General features: G+C 38.5%; 1 protein-coding gene across 1 annotated transcript; it reads left to right on the top strand.

The window, feature by feature from the left end:
• The first annotated feature begins 821 nt into the window (after positions 1-821).
• Positions 822-10,317, top strand: syt11b (synaptotagmin XIb). The gene is made up of 4 exons (XM_084386011.1): positions 822-1,072; positions 6,788-7,704; positions 9,018-9,138; positions 9,756-10,317. The coding sequence occupies exons 1-4, from the start codon at positions 1,039-1,041 to the stop codon at positions 10,064-10,066; spliced, it is 1,383 nt and encodes a 460-aa protein (XP_084242137.1). The 5' UTR covers positions 822-1,038; the 3' UTR covers positions 10,067-10,317.
• Positions 10,318-12,230: the final 1,913 nt, after the last annotated feature.

Here is a 12,230-nt window from a genome sequence, read left to right as displayed (position 1 = left end):
GTGTCTTATTCCATACAATGGTCCCTACATTAAAAAAAAATATTACGAAAAGTAAACTCGGGTAATATCTGTCCGCTAGAAGATATATGACACCTGGCACTAACCTGGCTCAATTCACTAACAACAATCATAAAGAACAACTTTATTGGTACTTATAGCACCCCTCTAGCCTCATGGGATAGAAAACCCATGGTCTGGGTTGCAAAGTACACAATCTCAGCAGATGCAGAAGATCACGGATTACCAAACTTTTTTTGTCAGCCAAACCATTTAATCTGAATCTATCTGAAATATTGCATGTTCATGGTTCTCTAATGACAATTAATGGTCTCATGACCTGCAGATAAACAAAGAACATGTAATATTTTTTAGTAAGCATTTTATTTAGATTGCTTTTATTTAATTTTACGTTTTGTTTCATCAATCACAAACCCCCTGAAGTTCCCTTATTGGTGAACCCATTTGGGAAACCCTTCCACAGGTCATCTGGGAACTGCCTACTGTCAACTCCATTTTTGCACATCCTACTAATTTAACATACTGCAAGGAAGTATGGATATTTGAACATGGGTTTTTAGTATTCTAATTTCATGTCATATAAAACATACATTAATCTTACCGTATTTTTGCAAAGTGCATAACCATAACTACCACGTTAAACCAAGCTGCTGCATGGTCTTAAAGTAAAAAAAACCAAAAAAAAAACTGTTAGAGATCTTTTTCGCCCCCCCTTTTTTTATTTAAATGTACCTCTACGGATATGAAAACGCTGGAAAATACGGGACGGTGCGATCCTTGGATGCTCGCTGCTGGTGGGCGGTACTTACGGTCAGACTCTCAATCTGACGCAGTGCATCCTGACGCTCAGCATCCTTCAGGGCGCAGCATCCCACAACGGCCTGGACCGGACCAGACTAGAGGACCCCACGTACTGTAGAGATGTAGACATCCACATTATATCAGCTAAACGAAGGACCGTCGACATCTATTGTTTATTCCACGGCTGTTATCCGAATCGCAGCGCGCCCAACCCTCAAAATGGCTGAGATCACTGAAATAAGCGCAGTGTACGGTGAGTAGCCTATAGCGCAGGCCTGAGCCATCCCAACACGCCTGTGATATGAATACTACTTGTTATGGATACACCTGACCTGGTTAAGATATCATTCATTTCGGGTTTTATTTTGGAGAGTGCTTCTAGAAATGGAAGTCATACTATTTAACCGACATCAGTAGGCTATCTGTTGTTCAGGTAGTGATTTATTATATAGCGAGCGTTTGTGGACGTTGAATGCATGATGCTAAAGTGTTTTAATGGAGTGATGCGCACATTGCGCAGTGAGATTGAAGCAGGAATGACGTGATGTCTATTCCGGACTGGACCCGAGGGCTCTTTGTTTGTTAATAACGCGCACCGCTGGGATTACAGTCTCCACCCATGTGTCCTCAAAATCACCAGCTATATGGGCTGGAATTGAGCATACGGGCTCTATATCAGTAACTGAAAGATTTTGAGTCAAAAGTACAATTATACAAATGTGTGCTGTCTTTAGGAGTGGTGAATGCTGTTAGTCATTTTGTTCAAAACCCTCCTATAGAACAATTTCTAATACCCAAAATTCTGTCATCATTTACACACCCTCATGTCCCAGACTTTTGTATCATGGACAAAAAAACATCTTTTGCTCAGCTGCTCTTTAGCTGGTACCATTTTTTTTTTTACTCCAAGGCCACACAATATCAGCAAAATTCAAAGCCACAGTTACTTTTCCCGTCGTTCATGATTTACTGGATAAATATTTTTTTACTTAAAATTTCTACCCAATAAAATATTTTAGAGCTTGACATAACTTGGAAAATGTACACTCTTTATAATAATGCCCATGGAGTTATAAGATTTTACTAATATGACATTTCATGTCTAGAAATTACACTTTTAAAATGAACCTGATTCATACAGAGAATGGGAACCCTAGTTCTTCAAAGAAAAAGAAAAAAAGAAATCTTAAGGTGTTTTAGGTTATTTTAATGCCCCTATGGGCATTTGTAAATACATTAATTTTTAGTATAAATCAAAATAATACAGAATTGATTTTCTCTATACATCTGAATGAAGACAAATTTGATTGTTATATTTTATGTTTTCACTTGAATTACAAAACCGATTTATGAAGTATTATATTTTAAGATATATTCATTTTTTATAAGTGTGTCGTGTCTGAGGGTGTGAGATAGCATGACGGAAAGGAGTGTCCTCGTATCTGATGCCAGCACCAGCTGGCACCACAGTGCCCACCTCCATCTGGCATCAGTCTCCGAGAGACATTTATGCTCCAGACACCGTTTCTTCACCCACCCTCACTGTGGGCTGAGCACGATTTACACAAGGACCTATTTTAGAATCTTGTAAGACAGTATTGTGCATATAAAATCATTTTTTGCCATGTTTTACGATAACAGATCTTATCTTATATGGGATACAACCAGTTAACCTGTTGTTAATTTTATAAATTAAAATCTACATGAAAAATGGAATTTAACCCTATTTTCTAAATGCATCTTAATGATTTTATTGTGAACAATATCCATGAATGTTTTATTTTTTTAACATCGTAATTTTATTTAGACGGTCATCACTTGATCTTCTAGTAAAACCAGACTTCTCTCTGGTGACTTCTCCAATCATTTAGTCTGCTTAAACATCGCCTCTTTCTTACAAACGACTGCAAGCTCGCATTCACATCTTCCTCCATCCAATCAAGTTCCAGCCCTGCAAATTTTTCTTTTACGATAATCCATTACACGTCACAATACAGAAGAAAAGTGCTCTTACTACTTGTTACATTCTGACTTTAAATGGGTCAAGATTGAGGTTTTTCTGTTTTGCTGCATCATTCTGGTTTGACATCCACACTGAGACCATAGTGCTGGAATAACTGGCAGTACTAATTTCAGTCAGGGTTGGTAAACTGACCTGAACTGATTCCACTGCTGAAGACAGTATTGCTGTTGTAGATGTAAATGGACATTACCTGGTATTGGAAAGTCAGAGCACATAACATTGAACCCGTCATTTTCAGCTACATACAGCTTGTTTGTCATTTAGTGGATGCTTTTTATATGAAGGATCTTATAGTTCACTGATTGCTGTAACATTGATAGGGCTCTTTTAGCAATCCTCTCAGGTCTCCCCATCCTTCAATCCATAATCGAAGGTTAATCCAAGTTAAGCATTAAGCTACCATCATCACCCACGACAGATCATCTCTGATGTTTGATATTTGATCACTCTACCGTGTCCACAGTCTAGACACACCTATCAGGGCTCTAAAGGGATGTTATTTTGATTTATATCCTGAGAAATAAAGAGAAATACACCAAGAATTTAATCATAGAGATGTCTTGGTTTGGTGGTCAGAGACTTTTACTCTCACTGCATTGATTAAAAAACTCTAGCAAAACTGTTTAAGTGTGCGTGAGGTGGGTATTTCGTACTTCGGATGAGACGTAAAACCGAGGTCCTGACTCTCTGTGGTTATAAAAATCCCATGGCACTTCTCGTAAACAGTAGGGGTGTAAAAATTCCCTCTATTGGTCCTTGCCAATCAAGCCCTCTTAATAATCCCCATCAACTGAATTGGCTCGATCACTCTCTCTCCTCTCCACCTATAGCTGGTGTGTACTGTGGCTAGCGTTTACCAACGCATCATCCAAGTGGATGCTGCACACTGGTGGTGGCTGAGGAGAGAAACCTGTCATTGATTGTAAAGCAATTTCGGTGTACAGTAGTAGGATATGCGCTATATAAATATCTCATTCATTCATTTATCTATCCTCTTTGTTTGCGTGTGTTTTTGGTTCATGCGCATCTATGGCCCATGGGATTTTTCCAGGTAATTGGAGCAGCTGTTTTTTTGGAGCCTACCCAAGTCTTGCGTCATCTAGCAAGTGGGGTGAGGGTCTTTGTCTGAGGTTTGGTGAGAGTAATAGAGCAAAGAACAACATGCTGGGTGGAGCACTGGCAAATATCTCTTTCTGTCTGCCTTGTGCTGTTAATTTTGGCTGTAGCTCCATCATGCTATTATTTTTTTGGCTGTAATGACTATTCTCTTCTTATTTGATGTTTTGTTGCCTTCACCTTCACATTCTCTTCTGAATCTTTGTCTTCCTCCATCACAAAAAAAATAAAAATAAATAAAAAAAAAAGGCATCCAGTAAACCTGCTGATCTCACATCTGATCTCATAAGTTTGGTCACTGTGACCTTATAAAATGGCATTGTGGGGTGGATAGAGCGTGGATTTAAGCATAAAGATTCATTGTTAATCAAACCATGTTTGAGCAGCTCATCTTACAATCGCCATATATCAGCAACATACACAAACATTCTGTTTCTGTTTCTGTTCTGCTGTCATCAATCTTCGTCTTAATTTATGTCACTGTGTCCTGACAACACAAGGACAGAAAGCTCTAGTAATAACTATCCTTCAGATTTTTTATCAATGTTGAAAACAGTTGAGCTTCTTAATATTTTTTTGTTGAAACCATGATCCTTTTTTTGATGAATAGAAAGAGAAATATAACAGCAAATCTTCTGTAAAATAGTTTTTACTGACTTTTGATCAGATACAAATTTTAGGATAAAAATGTATTTCTTTAAAAAAAAGTCTCACAAGCATACATACATACATTCGTTCTCAAATCGGTTCGTACCATCTCAAATCTGAAACCGCATACATGGTTTGTTGAAAATAACGTGTAAAACAGACAGAACGAGTTCCGCTAATGTATATGCATTCTGGCTTCCCGATATGTCACAACAGCGATGATCAAAAAATAAGGACAAACCAGTCACTCTTTGTAAACTTTGTTCAATGCGAGTGCTGTATGCTGTATGCTCATTGCTCAAACATGACCAGTCATTTACGCCGTCATCACCAGAGTGTTGATTGCGCGTGAGCGCTGGTGAGACCTGAGCAGCACACGTTGCTATCTGTATTTAAACTAAACTCATTTGCGCATGTTTGAAGCCATGGCAATGTAAAAATTCAAGAGCAAGAAGATACGAATGAGAACTTGAGAACACTCGGAAAGCCGCGTCTGCGCACAAATATTGAGTTCTCTTTCAACTCTTGCGCTTGAACGGGCAAATTCACACAAAAATGATGTCAAAATGCCTGTCTTGGTGAGTATCCTTAGCCTGACTACGTCAGACTTCTTACTTCCGCTCAATTTCATTTCGCTTCTGTACTCAGTCTGAGACAGCGTAATAGCTTTCCGTTTTCCTCCGGCCTGAAAACAGCCGGCCAATCAACGAACAGAGGGTGGGCTGAGAGCCTTGACGTAGACACTGATTGTACCGTGGATGCGTAGATTTACTTCACATAATCTGCAAAAGTCATTCACAGCCATGTCCACTCCGGTATTTCGCTCGATGGTTTTGTTTTCGCATCATACATGTGTTTACAGTGGAAGTTAGATGCAGCTGAGCATGCGCATAACACGCGCCATAACCAAACGTTATGTGATTGGCTTACGGGAACCAATGATTTTAAACTTCAGACAAGCGCCTCCCCGCGAGAAAGAAAACGCTTTTCAATTATGCCATGCCAGACTCTGTCTACGAAGCAAAGCGAAGTAGCAGAGTTTGGTATTACCAGGCTAGAGTATCCTAGCAAAGATTAACATAGTCAATATGTCTTAAGTTAGGGCAGCACGATTTATCGCAATGGACTATATGCACGGCCACTTCCTGGTTTTAGATAAGCCAGCTCAGTCAGTTCTGGTCAACTGTCAAAAATGAAAAAATCAATCAATCGTAAGATCAGCAGCCCAATATTCCTGCTGCTGTCTGTGTTTTTAATGTTAATCAAACAACAAAAGGAAATCACTCACTACTCTTGACTGAAAAGCTTTTTGTAACATTAATAAGGATTAATCTTTATTTTACATTTGATTATTCAATTTCTGTACCTGAAAACTACTGTTAGACCTACCTGAAAAACATGTAAAGCACTGTTTATTTTATTTGTACCTTTGCTCTATTGTATTTATTTGTGCTGTTGCTTGTAGTTCGATTATTTGTTCTTGTTTTCTTAATTTTTATTTGATAGCAGTCCTTTTTTCTTTTGAACATAGCACATTCTGAACCGTACCGAAACAGTGACCCTAAAACTTACACCACTAATATGTGTGTGTGTTTGTGTGTATATATACTGTATATATACATATTCTCTCAACTGACATTCTATTCTATCCTCTTCTAAAGGCCAACTTTACAGCATATGAGGTGCTTTTAAACAACATTTTAACATAGCACACCATTAAATGCATTTACAGGGCAGTGACTGGCAAACGCTCTGATGCGGCATTACATTTATACAGAACAGAAGCGTAAAGACACCTAGATAGGTGTCCTAGATACATATGATAGGATTTCATGATATTTCATACCTATGTTGCAGAGTGAGACCGGATGCAGTAGTTTGTTATAGAGTGGTTTGTCTCTGCGTGGGATTGTGTTCCTCCGCATCATGCGGGTGGGAGTGGGCATGAGGTAGATATTAGAGCAAGTCTTCCGTGGGTTTGTCAGTCTGCATTTTCAGAGCTGTTGTGCTTTAGCCATCTAGATTCTAGAACGAGAAAGACTGTTTTATTTTTTAAGATTCAAGCCTGTGAACATCTTCAGGTATGTTTAGACTGTTGGTGAATGTAGAAAAATGTATGTGATCTGTGTGAAGTTGTTTTTCAGTCTGTTTACTTTTCCGTCTCTGTTTTTTCTCTTTTAGATATGTCCCCAGTGCTGGCGGGGTTTATCGGTGCTGGTGTGTTGGTTGTTGCAGTTTTTGCGTTAATCTTTATGTGGACTTGCTGTCAGAAACATTACAACAGGAGGAACTACAAGCTCCATGGCATCCAATCGGAACACAGCGACCCTCTCACAGACCCGCCGTACAAGTTTATTCACATGCTGAAAGGAATGAGCATCTACCCTGACACGCTGACCAACAGCAAGAGGATCATTAGGGTGGCACGCCAGGCAAGGTCCCAGACCACTGATGGGGCTCAAGGCAGCAAGGGCCGCCCAGTGGTGCTGGTAGATATGGATTCGGCAGCAGAACGCGGCATGCTGGGAGAGAAACAAATGCAGATGAGGCTCGGGGAAAGTGGCCACGAGGTTCCCAGGCTGGAGAGGGAGCTTCCCGTGCGTGCGGATTACTGCTGTCTGGACAGTAGCTCTGCAAGCAGCAGTCAGACCTCCAGTACTACAGTTTCCAGCACAGCTACACCCTTCACCCCTGCCGATGAGCCCAGCAGGGGGGACCTCAGCATTGCAATCGACTATAACTTCCCTAAGAAGGCCTTGGTGGTCACCATCCTGGAAGCTCGGGGGCTACCGGCAGTGGAAGGCCAAGTGGGCAGCGCAGACCCCTATGTGAAGATGACCATTCTCCCAGAGAAGAAACATCGTGTTAAGACTCGTGTTCTGAGGAAGACTCTGGAGCCTGCTTTTGATGAGACCTTCACATTTTATGGTGTGCCGTACAGCTCCCTGTCGGATCTCACTTTGCACTTCTTGGTGCTGAGCTTTGACCGGTTCTCACGAGACGATGTGATTGGGGAGGCGATGGTTCCTCTGGCAGGTGTGGACCCGAGTACAGGCCGGGTCCATATTACGCAACAGATCACGAAGAGAAGTATGCAGGTGAGAGCGAGCATAACACAAACAATACAAATGTTCATATATATATATATATATATATACAGTATATATACACACAAGGAACCCAGATACATAGCATAATATTTCAAGCTAATATTTAAAAAAAAAGAAAACCCTCAAAGTAACAATAACTACGATGACTTAAGTCTAATTCCTCTTAAGGTTTTTGTTTAATTGTTTGTATTATTATAATTAATATTATTTGAAATATTGGTACATTTTGCAGATGTTTTTATCCAAAATGACTGACACTGAATTCACGGTACACATTTGATCAGTTCTTACTTTCCCTGGGAATCAAACCATAACCTTGGCACTGCATAGCTAGTGCCATGCTCTACTGTTTAAGCTACAGGAAGGTATTTATTTAGAGCCCATTTCAGATTTAATTAAACAGTTTTCATTTAATTCAGATTTAATTCAACAGTTATTTCCTGAAAATAATTTGTACTGCATGAAAAAAATTTAAGTAAATAAAATATTTTACATTTTTATTATATGAAATATCATAACATTACATGTATAATATTTTTACATTATGTATAATATATTATATTTCAAGCTAATATTAAAACAACCACACAGTAGAACATTGCTGTAAGTTTAGTTTATACCCATCAATAACAATAACTAATGTAATTTAAGTCAGATTCTTCTGAAGATTTTAAGCTAAATACATTTAGTTTTCCTTAAACACATGTTTCAGTTTAATTTTAACAATTAGTTTATGCATTTTATTCATGCTGTCGCTGTGTGACTGATTCATCTGGGTTCTTTTTATAAGTCTGACACTTAAATGAGCTCAGCACTGAATCATCACTCCCATCCTCCTACTGTAGTTTGTAGTCATTGATAAATGTGCTTATCCTCCTGCTCACTGAGTGGGTTTAGATGATGCGTAGACAATCCTGTTGGCACATACATGAAAGCCTCCTCGTGCCTCCGCACAGAAACGAACCGAAACTCAACAAGTTGAGCTGCCAAGATAAATGGAAAACAAGTTATAAATGAGTTATCAGCCCCGGTCATTTTGCACTTATCATTAATGCATCTGTTACTTTGCTAATGCGTAGAAGAGCTGCTATGACATTTTCACTTACCTGCTTATGCTGCAGTTCTTCCAGTACTGTGGAGGTACACAAAGGACCCATGGTCTTATTCTTAAATGTTCAGCTGATTTAAGACCTCAATATTAAACCTAGTCTAAAAAAAAAAAAAATGGTTGTCTTGCAATTAAGAATGTATAAGAGAAGCAATTTATTTGACTTTTGTGTCTGTGTATTTGATTTCTCCAGTGTGTAAGCCGTGGAGAGCTGCTGGTCTCTCTGTCCTATCAACCTGTTTCTCACAGACTCAGCGTGGTGGTGTTAAAAGCGAAACACCTTCCAAAACTGGACATCACTGGGCAATCTGGAAGTAAGTATATATGCATATATTTTTTTCTTGTGTACAATTTTGTTAAAATGTTTTGAGGTCAGTAAGATAATAAGATAATAAGAGGTCAGTCAGTAAATCTTAAATGACCACCAAGGCTGCATTTATTAGATCAAAAGCCAGCAATATTGTGAAATTACAATTTTCAATTTAAATATATTTTAAAATGTAATTTATTCCTGTGATGGTAAAGCTGAATTTTCAGCATCATTACTCCAGTCTTCAGTGTCACATGATCCTTCAGAAATCATTCTAATATGCTGATTTGGAGCACAAGAAGTATTTCTTAAATTATTATCGCTGCTGAAAACAGTTGTACTGCTTAATATTTTTTGTGGAAACCGTAATACATTTCAGGATTTTTTGATAAATGGAAAGCTCAAAAGAACAGTATTCAATTGAAATATAATTATTTTCTAACATTATAAATGTCTTTGACAATTTTGCTAAATTGCTGAATAAATGTATTTTTGTAATCTTACAGACCCTAAACTTTTTACAGATAGTGTATAATTAAATGCAATATTTTCAAATATGAAATGTAAGTATTTTTTCTTCTAAATATCTAATCAAATGGCCTGTCTTATCTTGTGTCCCAGATCCATATGTGAAGTTAAACGTGTTCTATGGCCACAAGCGCATTGCCAAAAAGAAAACGCATGTGAAGAAGAGCACACTCAACCCCGTCTTTAATGAATCCTTCATCTATGATGTACCGGCTGAGTTGCTGCCAGACATCTCTATCGAGTTCCTGGTCATGGACTTTGACCGTACTACTAAAAACCAGGCCTTGGGACGGCTGGTGCTCGGCGCAAACAGCCCCTGCCCCTCGGGTGCCGCCCACTGGCAGGAGGTCTGCCAAAACCCACGGCGCCAAATCTCAAAATGGCACACACTCAATGAATATTAGAGCTTCACCACACTCTCTCCTTGCACACACTCAAACACAGGCACACAGGAATAACAGAGACAGAGAGAGTTTGGGAAAATATGCCTTTGTTACCGTCACTTGGAAGGTAACTGATCTTCAGGAGGACTTAAAAAAAAAGAAGAAAGACTTAAGCCAACATTTACATCATTGCTGATGCGATGATGGGCCTCGGAAATTAATCAAAAAAAAAAAGAAAAAAAAAGTACACTCTTACTTTCTCGCTCAGTTGCTCATACACACACACACACACACACACACACACACACACACACACAGCCAGAACATAAACATACTTGATAAATAATAAACGAGACCAAAATATTGAAAGACTGTTAGGGGTTTGAGGTTTAGGATTCTGTAATTGTCCTAATGAAACTTATCGCATGTCTTAACACTCCATGTTTCACTCCAGAATGGGACATTGTGTGGATTTGTGATGCCGACACATATTAAACAAGCTCTGTTTTAAGGGGAGCTTGTGATAAGTGGCTTCTGATATGTACTGATTCTCCACTGTTTGAGCAATGCACTGAAGTGACGCATAGGTTGTATGATCTACGCTAAAGATTTGTTCTGTTTCGCTTTGGCTGGAGATGTTTCAGAGATTCCTGCTGTGTCACATTCTCCACAGCTATAAGTTGAGTCATGTGATTGTACAACAATAACCCTTTTGGCAGCACTCTGGGCCTGATTTATTGCTAGTGCAACAATTTATCACGCACTTTGGATAAATCTGGCCCTGAAAACCTTAATCTGCACTGCTATGCTACAAACAAACTCTGAATGTCACTGTCTGTATGAATTTCATACATCAGAGCTTCACTTCACCATAAAACAGAGGTTCACTGTTTCGTAGACTTTACTAGCCCATGTCATCAGATGCTCTTTTTTAAGGTGGATTGGATCCGCTGTCATTTTAAATCCTGTGTGATATAGAGATAGACAAAGCGGCGTGTTCGTAGTTCAGAGCTGGAAAGCTCTGGCATATTAAGGGGGCATTCTGAGCCCTCTGGTGTTATGTTTGGGAAATGGAAAGATATGTAGCGGTATATCATTTGTAGTTCATAAAGTCAAGAGGGAATGTATTCATGTAATTCTATCAGTCATAACACGTCTGTCTATTCTTCTAGCATATCTCGTTCACCTCAGTTCCCCCTTTTCTGTCTTATACCACTTTTCCACATCTCTCTTTTATGATGAAAATTGGTACAGTCATTTATTTGAGGGTGTGCTTACCCTCAAGATCTAGATGGTTTGCCAGTGTGCCTGCTGATAGCCTGGGCCTTTATCTCTGATTGGTGCTCCTCACTGCTAACAAAGAACTGTCTGTATTTCATATGGATGCAGAATTAAGGTTGGGAACCGAGAGTCAGAAATGATTCCATTAGAAAGAAATACTGGAACCAAATGATGTTCGACTCCATTAACAATTCTCGCACATGCATTTTTTCGCTGATGCAGACGAAACGTATTAAAAAACTGTTTCCTGTTTTCTCAGTTTCCTGCACAATTTATTCAGCAGCGTCACAAAAACACTTGAATCTACAGCGTTAAACAGATAGCAAGCCCAGTGTATTCCAATTACAGAACAAGTTACTAATTTATTTTTAGTGAATTGAAACCTGTGCAACCAGTGTAGTTTGCTTCCTGAACGAATGACTAATGAGCCGGTTCTTTTTAATGAATGAAAAATGTACAAAGCAGTTTAGTACAATTCTCTAAAAACAAAGGACTCTTAATGAGTCGGTTCTATTTAATGTATCAAACCCACAAAACACAACTACATCAATAGTTGTAGACATACTGTCAAACACAACTACAGTAAATACATAAAAAAAAATACATCATGTATTTTTTTCATTAGCATTTTATAAATATTAATAAATAAATAGTTGTCACATTTTTGTTTGAGTACATTTAGATATTTTTAGTATATATACACTTAAGAACAATTATTTATGCGGCCTCTAAAAATACATCAAGAATTGTTTTAAATGTATTTATTACTGAAATTATTTAATCATTTGGCAATGCAATTGCATTTTTTCCTAAATTATTTATTCCTTAAAAATACTAAAAAATAATTGTTAATTGACCGTTCAAGAATCAGAACAGGAAGCAAATCCTTTACATTCTTGATCCC

The sequence above is a fragment of the Rutilus rutilus genome (assembly GCF_951802725.1).
Source record: "Rutilus rutilus genome assembly, chromosome: 17".
NCBI lineage: Eukaryota > Metazoa > Chordata > Actinopteri > Cypriniformes > Leuciscidae > Rutilus > Rutilus rutilus.
The sequence above is the reverse complement of the archived record's forward strand: the minus strand, read 5'-3'. Positions and strand labels throughout refer to the sequence as shown.

Coding starts and splice junctions, on each gene's coding strand:
- syt11b (XM_084386011.1), top strand. CDS start 1,039: ATGGCTGAGATCACTGAAATAAGCGCAGTGTACG. Junction 1,073..6,787: donor TGAAATAAGCGCAGTGTACG/GTGAGTAGCCTA, acceptor TTTCTCTTTTAG/ATATGTCCCCAGTGCTGGCG. Junction 9,139..9,755: donor CATCACTGGGCAATCTGGAA/GTAAGTATATAT, acceptor CTTGTGTCCCAG/ATCCATATGTGAAGTTAAAC.